General features: G+C 35.5%; 1 protein-coding gene across 1 annotated transcript in view; it reads right to left on the bottom strand.

The window, feature by feature from the left end:
• PIP4P2 (phosphatidylinositol-4,5-bisphosphate 4-phosphatase 2) overlaps positions 1-15,831 on the bottom strand; it is an 86,073-nt gene that overhangs the window by 13,301 nt on the left and 56,941 nt on the right. The window contains exon 5 of the mRNA XM_067711802.1: positions 10,714-10,766. Within this exon, the coding sequence (XP_067567903.1) occupies positions 10,714-10,766 (53 nt within the window). The remainder of the gene's footprint in view (positions 1-10,713; positions 10,767-15,831) is intronic.

Genomic DNA, 15,831 nt, shown 5'->3' with positions numbered 1-15,831 from the left:
TCCCTTCTGGACCGCAGGAATGGTCATGGGCCCCTGCTGATGCCCTCCCGGACTCCAGGAGTGGTCATGGCCCCCCTACCGACTTCCTCCTGTACCCCAAGAGTAGTTGCGGGCTCCCACTACCACCCATCCGAACTCCAGGAGTGGCTGTAAGCTGCCTCCATTCCCATCGCATGCCCCAGGGGGTGCGCCTGAGCCTCCCGCTGCTGCCAAAAACCCCAAGACCAGAAACCAGCAACCTCAACCAGCACCCCCTATCAAGGAAATAACAATGAGCACACACCGAAGAAAGAAGTAACAGGCATCCATATTAAAAACAGCCCTTGCACCAAACATACTAAACCCACGCAAGCTACACAGGGACAGCCCTATATATAAATAGCCCTCCAAGACCACAGTAGATAATTGTTTCTCCTAAATTCACAGAGTAAGAGAAATATAAGTAAAATGAAAAAGCAGAGGAACCACTCACAGTTAAAAGACCAAGAGTATTCCCCTGAAAGAACAAACAACGAAGCAGACCTTTTCAGTCTAATAGATACAAATTTCAAAGAGAGGATAATGAAAATACTGAAGGAATTAAGAAAGGCTATTGACAGAAGTGCAGAGTATTGTAAAAAGGAACTAGAAACTATAAAGAGGAACCAAGAAAAATTAGAAAACTCATTTGCAGAGACGAAAGCTGAGCTAAAGGCAATACATAACACAATAATGCAGAACAAATAAGTGACCCGGAAGATAAAATAATGGAAATCATGCAATCAGGACAGAAGACAGAAAGTTAAATGAAAAAAAACTGAAAGCGATGTAAGAGACCTATGGAATAATATAAAGCATGCCAACCTATGCATAATAAGGATTCCAGAAGGGGAAGAAAGAGAAGAGGGGATCAAAAATGTATTTGAAGAAATTATGGCTGAAAACTTCCCAAACTTAAAGAAGGAAACAGATATCCAGGTACAGGAAGCAGAGAGGGTCCCAAACAAGATAAACCCAAACAGACCTACACCAAGACATACCAAAATGGCAAAAGTTAAAGATAAAGAGAGGATTCTAAAGGCAGCAAGAGAAAAGCAAAGAGTTAATTAAAAGGGAACCCCCAAAAGGCTGATTCCTCTACAGAAGCGATGAAGGCCAAAAGCAAGTGTCAAGATATACTCAAAGTCCTGAAAGGGAAAAATCAGCAAATAATCTCTACCCAGCGAGATTATCATTTAGAATAGAAGGTGAGACAAAGAATTTCTCGGGCAAGCAAAAACTAAAAGAATACAGCAATACTAAACCTATCCTAAAGGAAATATTGAAAGCTCTTCTCTAAATAGAAAAGAAGTAAGAATCTATAGAAAAGAGAAAAATCACAATTGGAAAATAAATCACTTAAATAAGCCAGTACACAGATTAAAAAAAAAATTATGTGAAAGTTATGATAACCACAATGAACAGCAAAAGGATGAACATGAAGATGTAAAAGAGGACATCAAAATCATAAAATGTGGGGGAGGATAGTAAGAAAATGTATATTTTTTTTCCCTAGAATGTGTTTGAGCCAATATGACTACCAGTCTAAGGCAAGTAGATATAAGAAGGGGTTAACATAGTTGATAAACAGGGTAACCACAAATCAAAAACATACCATAGATTTACAAAAAACAAAAAGAAGAGAACATAAGCATAATACAAAAGAAAATCATCAAGCTACAAAAGTAAAAACAAAAAGAAAAAGAAAGGAATAAAGAAGAAATATGAAATCAATGGGAAAACAAGGTTTAAAATGGCAATAAATACATATCTATCAAGAAGTACCTTAAAAATCAATGCACTCAATGCTGCAATCAAACGACACAGAGTGGCAGATTGGATAAAAAAAAAAACAAGAGCCTATGATATGCTGCCTACAAGAGACTCACTTTAGGGCAAAGGACACAATAGATTGAAAGTGAGGGGATGGAAAAAGATATTTCATGCAAACCGAAATGACAAGAAAGTGGGGGTCACAATACTTACACTAAATAGAATTTAAAACAAAGCCATAAAGAAACATAAAGAAGGACATATATAATGATAAAAGGACCACTACAAGGAGAGGATTTTACACTCATCAACATATATGTACCTAATACAGGATCACCCAAATACATAAAACAAATACTAACAGACATAAAGGGAGAAATTGACAGGAATACAATAATAGCAGGAGACTTTAACACCCCAGTCACATCAATGGACAGATCTTCCAGACAGAGAATCAATAAGGCAACAGAGAAAATAGATGATACAATAGTACAGTTAGACTTAATTGATATTTTCAGGACATGACATCCAAAAAAAACAAGTGCACATGTAACATTCTCAAGGATTGATCGCATATTAGGGCCAAAACAAGCCTCAACAAATTTAAGAGTATAGAAATTATCTCAAGCATCTTTTCTGACTACAAAGGCATGAAACTAGAAATTAACCACAGAAAAAGAAATGAGAACAAAATGATTACATGGAGACTAAACAACATGCTACTAAAAAACAAATGGGTCAATGATGACATCAAAGATGAAATTTAAACAAAATACCTACATAGTACTACCATATGACCCAGCAATCTCACTACTGGACATATTCCCAAAGAAAACCATAATTCAAACAGACACATGAACCCCAATGATCATTGCAACACTATTTATCATAGCCAGGACATGGAAGCAACCTAAATGACCATCAACAGAGGAATGGATAAAGAAGATGTGGTACATATATACAATGGAATATTACTCAGCCATGAAAAGGAACAAAACTGGATAATTGGTAGAGATATGGATGGACCTAGAGTAGAGTAAGTCAGAAGGAGAAAAACAAATATTGTATATTAATGCACATATGTGGAATCTAGAAAAATGGTATAGATGATCTTATTTGCAAAGCAGAAATAGAGACACGGACATAGAGAACAAATGTATGGATACCAAGGGGGAAAGAGGAGGTTGGGGGAATTGGGAGATTGGGATTGACATATATACAGTATTGATACTATGTATAAAATAGATAACTAATGAGAACCTACTGTATAGCTCAGGGAACTCTACTCAATGCTCTGTGGTGACCTAAAGGGGAAGGAAATCCAAAAAATAGGGGATATATGTATAGCTGATTCACTTTGCTATACAGTAGAAACTAATACAACATTGTAAAGTAACTATACTCCAATAAAAAATAATTTAAAAATAAGTAAAAAATAAAAAAAATACCTTGAGACAAATGATGATGAAAACACAACCATACAAAACCTATCAGATATAGCAAAAGCAGTTATCAGAGGGAAGTTCATAGAGATACAGGCCTTCCTCAGAAAACAAGAAAAATCTCAAATAAACAACCTAACATACCACTTAAAAGAATTAGAAAAAGAACAAACAAAATCTAGAGTCAGCAGAAGAAAGGAAATAATAAAGATCAGAGAGGAAATAAACAAAACAGAGATTTAAAAAACAGAAAAATTAATAAAACCAGGAGCTGATTCTTTGAAAGGATAAACAAGACTGACAAACCTCTGGCCAGGCTCACCAAGAAGAAAAGAGAGAGAATACAAATAAACAAAATAAGAAATGAAAAAGGAGACATAAAAACTGATACCACAGAAATACAAAAAACCATAAGGGAATACTATGAACAATTATATGTCAACAAATTCGAAGACCTAGAAGAAAAGAACATTCTTCTAGAAACATACAGCCCACCAAAACTGAAAGAAGAAATAGATGATTTGAACAGACCAGTCACTAGAACTAAAATAGAATCTGGAATTTAAAAACTCCCTACAAACAAAAGTCCAGAACCAGATGGCTTCACAGGTGAATTCTATCAAACATACAAAGAAGAACTTATACCGATCCTTCTCAAACTCTTCCGAAAAGCTAAAGAGGAAGGAACACTCTGAAGGACATTCTATGAAGCCACAATCACCCTGATACCAAAACAAGACAAAGACATCATGAAAAAAGAAAATTACAGGCCAATATCTTTGATGAATATAGATGCAAAAATTCTCAACAAAATATTAGCAAACCAAATCCAGCCACACATAAAAAGATGATAAACCACGACCAAGTGGGATTCATCCCAAGTTCACAAGGATGGTTCAACATACACAAATCAATGTAATATACCACATAAACAAAAGAAAGGACAAAAACCACATGATCATATCAATAAATACAGAAAAAGCATTTGACAAAGTTCAACATCCATTCATGATAAACATTCTTACCAAAGTGGGTACAGAGGTAACTATCTCAAAATAGTAAAAGCTATTCATGACAAACCCACAGCCAACATAAAATGAAATGGTGAAAAGTTGAAAGTCTTCTTGCTAAAATCTGGAACAAGACAAGGATGCCACTCTCACCACTTCTCTTCAACATAGTATTAGAAGTCCTAGCAACAGCAATCAGACAAGAAAAAGAAATAAAACATATCCAAATTGGAAGAGAAGAGGTAAAATGTCATTATATGCAGATGATATGATTCTATGTATACAAAACGCTAAAGACTCCACACAAAAACTACTAGAACTGATAAACGAATTCAGAGAGATATCAGAATATAAGATTAACATACAGAAATTAGTTGCATTTCTTTAGGCCAACAATGAAATATCAGAAAGGGAATGTAAAAAATACAATACCTTTTAAAATCACAACCCAAAATATAAATACTTAGGAATAAACCTCACCAAGGATGTGAAGGACTTATATGCTGAGAAGTATAAAACATTAATAAAGGAAACTGAAGGTGATTCAAAGAAATGGAAAGCAATCAACACATTTAATGTGATCCCTATCAAATTACCCATGACCTTTTTCACAGAACTAGAACAAATAATCCTAAAATTCATATGGAACCATAAAAGACCCAGAACTGCCAAAGCAATCCTGAAGAAAATGAACAAAGCTCAAAGCACAACCATCCCAGACTTTAAGCAATACTACAAAGCTACAGTAATCAAAACAGCATGATATTGGGACAAAAACAGACATATGGAACAATGGAACAGAATAGACAGCTCAGAAATAAACCCACACACCTACAGGCAATTAATCTCCAACTAAGGAGTCAAGAATATACAATAGGAAAAAGTCTCTTCAGCAAGGGGTGTTGGGAAAGTTGGATGGCTGCATGTAAATCAATGAAGTTAGAACATGCCCTTACACCATACACAAAAATAAACTCAAAATGGCTTAAATTCTTAAACATAAGATGTGACACCATAAAACTCCTAGAAGAAAGTATAGGCAAAACATTCTCTGACGTAAATGGTACAAATGTTTTCTTAGGTCAATCTCCCAAGGCAATAGAAATAAAAACAAAAATAAACAAATGAGATGTAATCAAACTAACAAGCTTTTGCACAACAAAGTAAACCATAAACAAAACAAAGAGACAACTTACAGAATGGGAGAAAATATTTGCAAACGATGCGACTGACAGGAGCTTAATTTCCAAAATATACAAACAGCTCATACAACTCAACAACAAAAAAGCAAACCCAATTGAAAAATGGGGAGAAGATCTAAAGAGACCTTTCTCCACAGAAGACATATAGATGGCGAATACGCACATGAAAAGATGCTCAACATTATTAGAGAAATGCAAATCAAAACTACAATGAGGTACCACGTCACATCAGTCAGAATGGCCATCATTAAAAAGTCTACAGGTAACAAATGCTGGAGAGGATGTGGAGAAAAGGGAACCCTCCTACACTGTTGGTGGGAATGTAATTTGGTGCAGCCACTTTGGAAAACATTATGGAGTCTCCTCAGAAAACTAAAAATAGGACTACCATATGATCCAGCAATCCCACTCCTGGCATATATCCTGAAAAACTCTATGTCAAAAAGATATATATGCACGTCTATGTTCATAGCAGCACTATTCACAATAGCCAAGACATGGAAACAACCTAAATGTACATTGACAGATGAATCGATAAAGAAGATGTGGTACAGGGACTTCCCTGGTGGTCCAGTGGTTGAGAATCCACCTTCCAATGAAGGGGACACAGGTTCAATCCCTGGTCGGGGAACTAAGATCCCACATGCTGCAAAGCACTCTAGAGCCTGCGCACCACAACTAAGACCCGACGCAGCCTAATAAATAAATATTTTTTTAAAAAAAGATGTGGTACATATACACAATGGAATACTGCTCAGCCATAGAAAAGAATGAAATAATGCCATCTGCAGTAACATGGATGCAACTAGGGATTATCATACTAAGTGAAGTATATAAGAAAGAGAAAGACAAATACCATATAATATCACTTATATGTGGAATCTAAAATATGACACAAATGAACCTATCTATGAAACAGAAACAGAATCAGGGACATAGGGAATAGACTGGTGGTTGCCAAGTGGGGAGAGGGTTGGATTGGGAGTTTGGATTAGCAGATGCAAACTGATATATATAGAATGGATAAACAATAAGGTCCTACTGTATAGCACAGAGAACTATATTCAATATCTTGGGATAAACCATAATGAAAAAGAATATGAAAAAGAATGTATATATATATGTATAACTGAATCACTTTGCTGTGCAGCAGTAATAACAACATTGTAATTCGACTAAACTTCAATTAAAAATAAATTTAAAAAATAAAATTTGCAATTGGGACATGAACTTTGTCAGAGCAAATTTCAGTGGCCTAGTGGGGACTGATGCTAATTCTACTTTACTCCTGGAGAAATGTGGCACCATGATGAACTAAAGAGATATGCCTTGAAAGGAAGAGACATGCATCCGTCTAAGAAGAAATAAAGTGAGCACAGATATAAAAAATGTTTAGAGGTAGGAAGTGTGAAGATGAGGGAGTTCACAGATAGCCTTAAACATCTGAGAGAGACAGGAAGAAGGCAACTCATTTGCTGAGATAGAGAAGAGGGTATGAGGGATGGGGGTTTAAGAGGAACAGAAAATATCTGGAGATAACCACTTTGAGGAATGGGGGAGAGAGTTAATCAAGGACACTTAAATAGGGAATATCAAGCAAGGGTTTAGCTGAAATGTAAAGCTCTAGATTTGTAAAGAGCTAATCAACATAGAATTTTTTCAGCTCTCAGTTGTCTTGGTAAAGGAAGGAAGAAGCCATGGCCATATTGATGCAAGACTGGTGGTTTGAAAAGCAGGTAGATGGATCTGAATTTCAAGGGATGATGATCTAGAAAACCTAGGAGTCTCTCTATACCTACATTCAAAATGAGCTTATCATCTCTCTGCTGGACACAGTTCTTCTAGATCTTTCATTCCCTATCTTAGTGAATGGTTCTACAGCCTCTCAGATACAAGGTCATTCTTGATCCCAATCTCTCTTTTGTCCCTTCACATTAAACCCTATCTATTCCATTTCCTTCATAGCACACCTATACTTTGACTCCTCTGTACCTCTATACCTTTGCACAGGTTGCTCCTTCTACAAGGAACCATTGGCCCTTTTTTTCATATCACTCCAAGTCATCTTTAACATCCCTCCTTCCTGGAAGCCTTCTTTCACATTCTCTTTCCCTCCAGTCTGGATTAGGGGCCCTTCAGAGCAGAGCATGCTGGGTATACCCTTCCAAAGCGCTTAAAACTTTATTGTAATGGTCTATTCTCTTCCATATACCCATAAGACTAAGTCCCTTGAAGGCAAGGTTATACCTTTATTTTGAGCACCTAGTACCTAGCACAGGACGTTGAATTAATGAATAATTATAAAAGAAAGCACTAAACAGAAAAATAAGAGGATAACTTCTGAGAATGAGTCTGCTATTGATTAAAATGACTGGAAGAGATCCCCAAAGTACCTCAGTGATGTAGGAGAAATGATATTCATTGATAATTATCATGGATTAAATCATCATGTCTACTAATCTTAAATCCATTAAAACATCTTCATGGAAATATCGTCCAAGTTGTCATTTCAGAATGCTAGGACTACATCTCCTGCCCAGCAGTAGCTACAAGCTGCCCAATTGAAAGAGAAACCTCACCTTCAGCTACAATAGCCTCAGTGATTGCATGAGTAAAAATACAGTGAGATAAAAAATGCTTCTTGGTCTCTGGAGCCCTGGGGGAAGGTATTCCCCACTTGTTTTGTGAGATATAAAAATAACACGCTAGTTTCATAGCAATGATTTAGTAACTTTTATAACTTAAAAATAATTTTAGGACATTTGCTATTTGAGTTTAAAGAAATAAAAATCTTAGAATCTTACTTCAACAGATGACTCATCAGTTTTTTAAGAAAAACATTCAAAAAGAAAAGAAATCTAGATATGACCCCTGAGTGTTCATGTAATAACAGCACTTTTGCTCAAATAAGTAATGCATGCCCTAAGTCCTCCCAAGCTCAGCATGTGATTCCAATTCTACACACATTCCTCTAAGAATGATATTTAAGCTGATTTATTTCATGTGAATTTCAAAGCAAGTTGTTCCTTAAGTAATTGATAAATTCTTCTCCACATGAATACAGTCTTGTGATACCTTAACCAATGGTAGAATATCTAGACATTCAATACTTCTTTATTATTAGCAAAATATTGCCATTGTTCTAAAATAATTAACCAACCAAGCAAATCACTTGAGCAAAATCCTTACCCTTTCTAACAGTTCCTCATCTATAAAATGAGGATAATAATTCTTGCTAGCCAGGATTTTTGTAAAGATTACAGCTAATATATATGTGTACACAAAGCAACAATCACTGTGCTTAGCACACAATCTGCTAATCATTAGAAGTTTTTTATTTTCTAAAAGATTTTTAAAATCTAATTTAATGTTCTTCATAAAGATATATGCAATTTAATTGTCTTCATTTTGTGAAAATACAGATAACATACAGAAATATGGATTATTCACACACACGTGTATTTGGTATGTCCCTGAAGTATATATTTTTCTGTGCACTTATTTTGGGTTATCCACTTTGCTTCTCCATGTACAGACTTGTCCTGGATTCAGCTAAGTTAAGCATTCATATGATTAATTTCACAAATAAATAAAAAAGGAAATATCTGTTCCTTTGAAGCTAGAAATGTGCTGTAAAGAAGTTATTCCCACAGGATTATATTTAGCTGGAATCAGATCTAGCACAAATAAATGGAGATATTTTGTTACATATATTCTACTTCTCAGACACTTTTTAATTCTTTCCTCCTATAAACCACTCTTAGGATTATTTTACTCTCAAAATAGATATAGTATTTATATTATTCTAAGGATCACAAAAATGTAACTATGAGCTGATATTTTTTATTTTAAATATTAATTATCAAAACATTCCAGTCTAATTTCCTTTGCTTACTTTCCACACATGTAAGTGGAAAACAGTAATTTTTGAATTAAAATTTCATTATCAAAATAGATGCTGTGGGGGCTTCCCTGGTGGCACAGTGGTTGAGAGTCCGCCTGCCGATGCAGGGGACATGGGTTCGTGCCCCGGTCCGGGAAGATCTCACATGCCGCAGAGCAGCTGGGCCCATGAGCCATGGCCACTGAGCCTGCGCGTCCAGAGCCTATGCTCCCCAACAGGAGAGGCCACAACAGTGAGAGGCCCGTGTACCGCAAGAAAAAAAAAAAAATAGATGCTGTGCAGAAAAGAGTATAGCAGGCCTAACACTGCTATCCTTAGACAAGTTGGCTTGTAAGGTAAGCCCTTGGCTGACACCTGGGAACTTAGATTTCAAAAAAGTTCTAACTATTCCCTTACTGATAAGAGTGGGTTGCTATACCTAAATTACTTGTACAACCAATATGGCTTATGCCAAATACCTGCTTTCCTTCTGGGAATATGGAATTGTGGCATGCGCTATGCAGCAGGTGCCTATGTGACCAGCTCCAATTAGACCTAATAAGCTTCTCTGGTCAAAAACATTTCACATATGTTGTAACAATTCATTGCTGGAGGAATGAAGTCCTGTTATGACTCCACTGGGAGAGGACTCTTAGAAGCTTGCTCCTGGTTTCCTCCAGATTTTGCCCCATATGCCTTTTTCTTTTGCTGATTTTGTTTTGCATACTTTCACCATAAAGCTGTGAGTATAACTGTATACTAAGTCCTATTAGTTCTCCTAGAAAGTCAAAAAATCTTAGGGTGACTTGGGGTCTCCCAACATAGATGGCATAAAATGTCTTTAATCAAAATGTCTTCTAGTTTCTCCCATTTTTATATTGCCTTTTGTTATTTTCCTTAGGTACACCATTTAGGAATACAGAGAAATTGACTGAAGAGAGATAAATAATTATAAAAACTTTGCCATCCAACTTCCTAATTATAAACCCCCCAAAATTTGGTTTTCTCCAAGATTACAGTCCATTTTTTTTATACAGTCCATTTTAAAAATATAAATTTTAGATTATTTGCAACAGATTATAACCACTTAGCACATTTGAAAATCATTACCAGGTTACTGATAATTTTAGTAATTTTCACTTTCTCTAAAGGTAAATTGATTTACCTTTAGAGAATAGATAATCCCAATCATTTCAATTTCAAAATGGAACATATTAATCAGTCCAAAGACGTCTTTTTTTTAGTCTTGAAAAGCATAAACATGTTAACCATACATTCATCCCATAGTATGTCTTAAAGTCAAAATTTACTTAAGTGAGAATTCTGAACTCTTTAAATTTTTCTCAAATATTTCCCAACATTATTTCCAGTGGTACAGAACTTACATTTTTTTGCAGTGTGGGCATTTTGCCAGAGTGTTGAACCTCAGTTCCATCCACTGTAAAACAAATAAGAAGAGAGGTTGAAAACAAAAACTGAAAACTGTCCAATCTGATAAGATGTTTCTTTTAGTTCAAATGTCCTCAGGGATCACAGCAGAAGCCATCAACCTTTTCATAGTTATATGAGCTTTTCCCCTCCAACACATCTCCCCCTCCCTTAAAATAAAGGTTGGGATTCCCCTCTGAAACAGTTCCCATGATTTTTTCAAGGTTCTGATGCAATCTAGGTTTGCTTTACAATGAAAGCTGGATGTAATGTTGAAATTCGGGTCATTTCATTCACCTTTATGTTTCAGTCCACTGCCAGAAAATAAAAACGTATTTCATGTACCTTCAATGTTGTTTTTCCTCTAAATATTGATGATTAGCTTTTTAAATACATGAATATTCAGACTCATTACTAAAAATGCAACTATTCTATTTATGTAGAAAATGCACAAAGTAAATAAACTAAACAAATTAGATACAGGTAGAACTAATGTCAGGAAGCTGCTTTCTGTTCTATAGTAGCTTATTCTACGTAACAAAATACATTTCTTCTACAGACAACTTTCTTTCAATTTTCTTCCCTGTAATGTAGGTAATAAAATGGGTTACCTTCCTCACAGTATTGTTATTCAGATGCTTGAAACAGTTTACTGGTAGTAAAGTCTTTGAAGGGAGGTACAATATACATTTAAAGTAAAACTTAAAAATTAAAAAAAAATAAAGTAACTCTTTACTACAAAAAATATATTTCAAAATACTTTCCTCACCTTCCATCATTTGCTTTTCTATATATCTTCTTATAAAGTGTATATTTCTTTTGTATAATTCCGTTTAGTACATTAGCAGTTTTATCATCAACATAACTTTTCTTTCACTAAAATTAATTTTTGCTTAGGATTCCAGGTCACTCAGTTTTCTTCATAACTCTCAAGTTCTAGGTATAGTAGGGTTTCAATAAGTTATGCATATTCAAATGTTTTCCACATAATAGAGGAAAACTTTCAGAAAGTGTCTGTTACTTGACTATTTTTTCTTTTTAATTTTTTAATGATTAGCTTTTAAAAAAGAACAAAAATAAATCTGAGTTTGTTTGGACTTCTTTTTCTTCATTTTTATTTCAAACCTCCTGAAAGTTACTTAACCTTGAAATAATCTCTCTCAGTCACAGTAGGAATATAGAGTCCCAAGGTAAATAAACTAGAAATGAAACTTTACATGAATGTTCACTCTTTTCACAATGATTATTTTTCAATATCTAGAATGTCAAATGAAGGCTACATTGTTTTTCAAGAAGCCTTAACTCTTTCTTTTATCATTTATTTTATAACAAGTTAATTTATTCTTAATAGTAAAAATGCTTAAATTAATGTGCTAAACAGATTTACATAGATTTCTACAGAAATTGGCACAGAACAGTAAGAAGTGAAGAATACAGAAATCTTACTAAGTACTTTTTCATGTTTTTGAAATTAGTTTTAGGATAGTTGTTGAACTTGTAATGTCATTTCAAATTTTATTTCTAAATAAAAAACTTAAGTTTTTCATTGTTAAGAGAAGCAAAGTGGCTGAGGAAGCAATTATGAAACCCTTAAGAGAAGAGTAACTCAAAATCCAAGCTTGAAGGCTAACACACTGGCACAGAAAATCTAGAATTTTAGATGACCAACCTATGGGAGATTATTTAGTCCAATTTTATCATTTTAGCACAGATTATATATGATAAATTCAATTATTACTAACAAACAACTAAGACTCTGTTGTATGATTAGTAAGTTATACAGCCAGCAACCTAACACATCTGGTTTTGTTGTTATCTGTAAGTACTCATTTAAATGCAGCAAACTAAAAATAGAAAAATATTTATTATTAGAAATGTTTGTCATAATCTATTTGAATGAATGCAAATACCTGTGCTTTTGAAAGGATTTACTACTATTCTCTTGTCTAAAATGCAGCCTCTGCACTCTTAAAATTTTACTGCCAAACCTTGAAGTGACAATAGAAAAAAAATCTATTTTCCTGTTTTTTAATTGGATAAATTTGATATGTAACACTGTACAAATTTAATGTATATAGTCTACTACTTTGATATATATATATCTTGTAACGTGGTTGCCGCTATAGTGATATTTATCAATTACATAATTATAGTACAATATTATTGTCTCTATTCATTATTCTGTGTATTAGATCCCTGTGACTTATTTATTGTTACAAGTTTGTACTATCAATCTTATCCTCCACCTCCCATTCTCTGGTAGCCACCATTTTCCTGTTTTTCACAGGTTTGATTTTTTTTCTATTCTAAATATAAGGGGTATCATACAGTACTCGTCTTTCTCTGACTGACTCATCTCGCTTAGCAAAATGTGCTCAAGGTCCCTCTATGTTGTCACAAATGGCAGGAGATCCTCCTTTCCCATGGCTGAATAATATTCCATTGTGTATATATGTACCACATCTTTTTTATCCATTTATCCATTGTGGACATTTGCGCTGTTTCCATATTTTGGTTATTGTGAAAAATAGATAGATATTTTCTATCAGAACAATTAAAAGCAACTTCTCTAAAACCCAATTATTTTTAGTAGAGGTCTTCCAATATTTGGCTTATTTCTAACCATTCTGTATAACAGATAAACTTAGTTTCCCCAAGATATATTTTTAAATCGATTTTAGAAGGCATGTAAGAAAGGTATACTGCTAAAACTAGTACCCTACTAGGTTTTATTTTTTAATGGATACAATAGGCAACTGGTGTGATTATTTTAAAGTATGTTCAAGTTAAAACTGCTGCCACTCTCTGCTAAGCCACCAAACCGTAGAACCCTATGAACTAGTGAAGAAAATCTGAACCTGTCTGAAGGTACTACACTGGCCCACTTCAGGGCAAAGTTTGAGCCATCATCTATGATTCAGGCACATATTGTAGATTTTATTGGAAAATGTCAACTCTACACAGAATGTGGACCTGCCTTTCAACAGCAACAGTGAATACCTGCCCCACATAGATGCAATATTAAACTCTCTGCTGTTCAGTTGTCTTAAGAAACTTCTTTACATTCATGGAGGACTAGCTTGCATTACCTGTATTCTTCTGGAAAATTATTTTCTTTTTTCTTTCTTTTTTTTTTTTTTTTTTTGCGGTACACGGGCCTCTCACTGTTGTGGCCTCTCCCATTGTGGAGCACAGGCTCCGGACGTGCAGGCTCAGCGGCCATGGCTCACGGGCCTAGCCGCTCTGCGGCATGTGGGATCTTCCCAGACCGGGGCACGAACCCATGTCCCCTGCATCGGCAGGCGGACTCTCAACCACTGCACCACCAGGGAAGCCCCTGGAAAATTATTTTCTAAGCAATGTCTCCTAAAACATTGGTCTGGCTAGGCAATCCCCTCAAAATTGCTTGCACATACTAGATAAAACTTCTTCTTGGACTTTAACATTATTTATTTAACATAAGAAATTAAGTTTAATTAATGTAATTATAATAATTAAGTTAATTATTATTTAACATTGTTTAATTATTATTATTTTAACATATTACATAATAAAAGTGCTAAAGAATATAACTATAAAAATTCTGCTTGATTTTTTTTTTTTTTTTTTTTGGCGATACGCGGGCCTCTCACTGTTGTGGCCTCTCCCGTTGCGGAGCACAGGCTCCGGACTCGCAGGCTCAGCGGCCATGGCTCACGGGCCCAGCCGCTCCGCGGCATGTGGGATCCTCCCGGACCGGGGCACGAACCCATGTCCCCTGTATCCGCAGGCGGACTCTCAACCACTGTGCCCAGGGAAGCCCTCTGCTTAATTTTTTTATCCTAGCAATTCCCAATGATCCTGGAACTCTTTACTGGCATAACACTTATTATTATCCTATAAAATGAGTGTTCTAATGAATACACTTTGGAAAACACAAATCTAGCTTTTCTCAACATTATCCATGGTTCCAGCCAGGCTGTTAAATGAATACTGTGAAGTGAATTCCTAGTAAATTTAATTTTAGCATTAGAACAGTGATAATTATATTACATTGTATTATGTTATTATAAATGAAGAATATTGTTGAGGACACAGTCCATTATAGTGTTGTTTTATCTTAATCCATGGGAATAATTCTCTCTTAGGTCTCAGTATTCCAGTAAAAGCTCCTATGGGAACTTTTATGAAAACTTCACAAATATCTTATAATACAGCAGTCCCCAACCTTTCTGGCACCAGGGACCGGTTTCGTGGAAGACAATTTTTCCATGGACCGGGGGGAGGGGGGGAAGGGATGGTTTCGGTATGATTCAAGCACATTATATTTATTGTGCATTTTGTTTCTATTATCATTACATTGTAATATATAATGAAATAATTATACAACTCACCATAATGCAGAATCAGTGGAAGCCCTGAGCTTGTTTTCCTGCAAATAGATGGTCCCATCAGGGGGTGATGGGAGACAGTGACACCGGAAGTGTGTTGCTTCTGTCCAGTCTACTCTGTAATCTCGTTTTGGTTGCTGTCACTGCAGAAAACCCTGCTTCACAAAGACAGGATGTTGGAAATGGAAGCAGGCTTTTCAGTGCTTTTGTGGCAATCTCAGGATATTCTGCCTTGACTTTAATCCAGAACGTATGGAGATTTGAAGTTGTCTCAAACATACTTTTAAGGCCACCGTCATCTTCAGTCTGAAGCAGTTGATCCTCTTCTAGCACGGACAAAATTGATTCACCTGGCTTATTCACAAATGGGTCACAGATCCATTCCTTCCCAATTCAGGGGTCTTTTCTGGTTGGCAAGTAATGCTCAAACTCTTTTGATCATTTTGAGATAGGTGATCATGCACCAGCTGGGAAAAAGAAGGCCCTGGCTCAGTCTCTTTCAAAATTTCTGCTAATGTTTGAAACATGTCAAAAACCCCAATGTTCACTCGTCGCCCCCATAATTCCAGTTTGGCTTTGAATGTAGCCACTTTATCTGCCAAATTGAACACAGTTGTCATTCTCCCCTGAAGTGACAGATTGAGTTCGTTGACCAGGTTGAATATGTCACACAAGTAAGCAAGTTTTGCAACCCATTCTGTGTCA

This window comes from Pseudorca crassidens, chromosome 17 (assembly GCF_039906515.1).
Source record: "Pseudorca crassidens isolate mPseCra1 chromosome 17, mPseCra1.hap1, whole genome shotgun sequence".
NCBI lineage: Eukaryota > Metazoa > Chordata > Mammalia > Artiodactyla > Delphinidae > Pseudorca > Pseudorca crassidens.
This window is presented reverse-complemented; position numbering and strand designations above follow the sequence as displayed.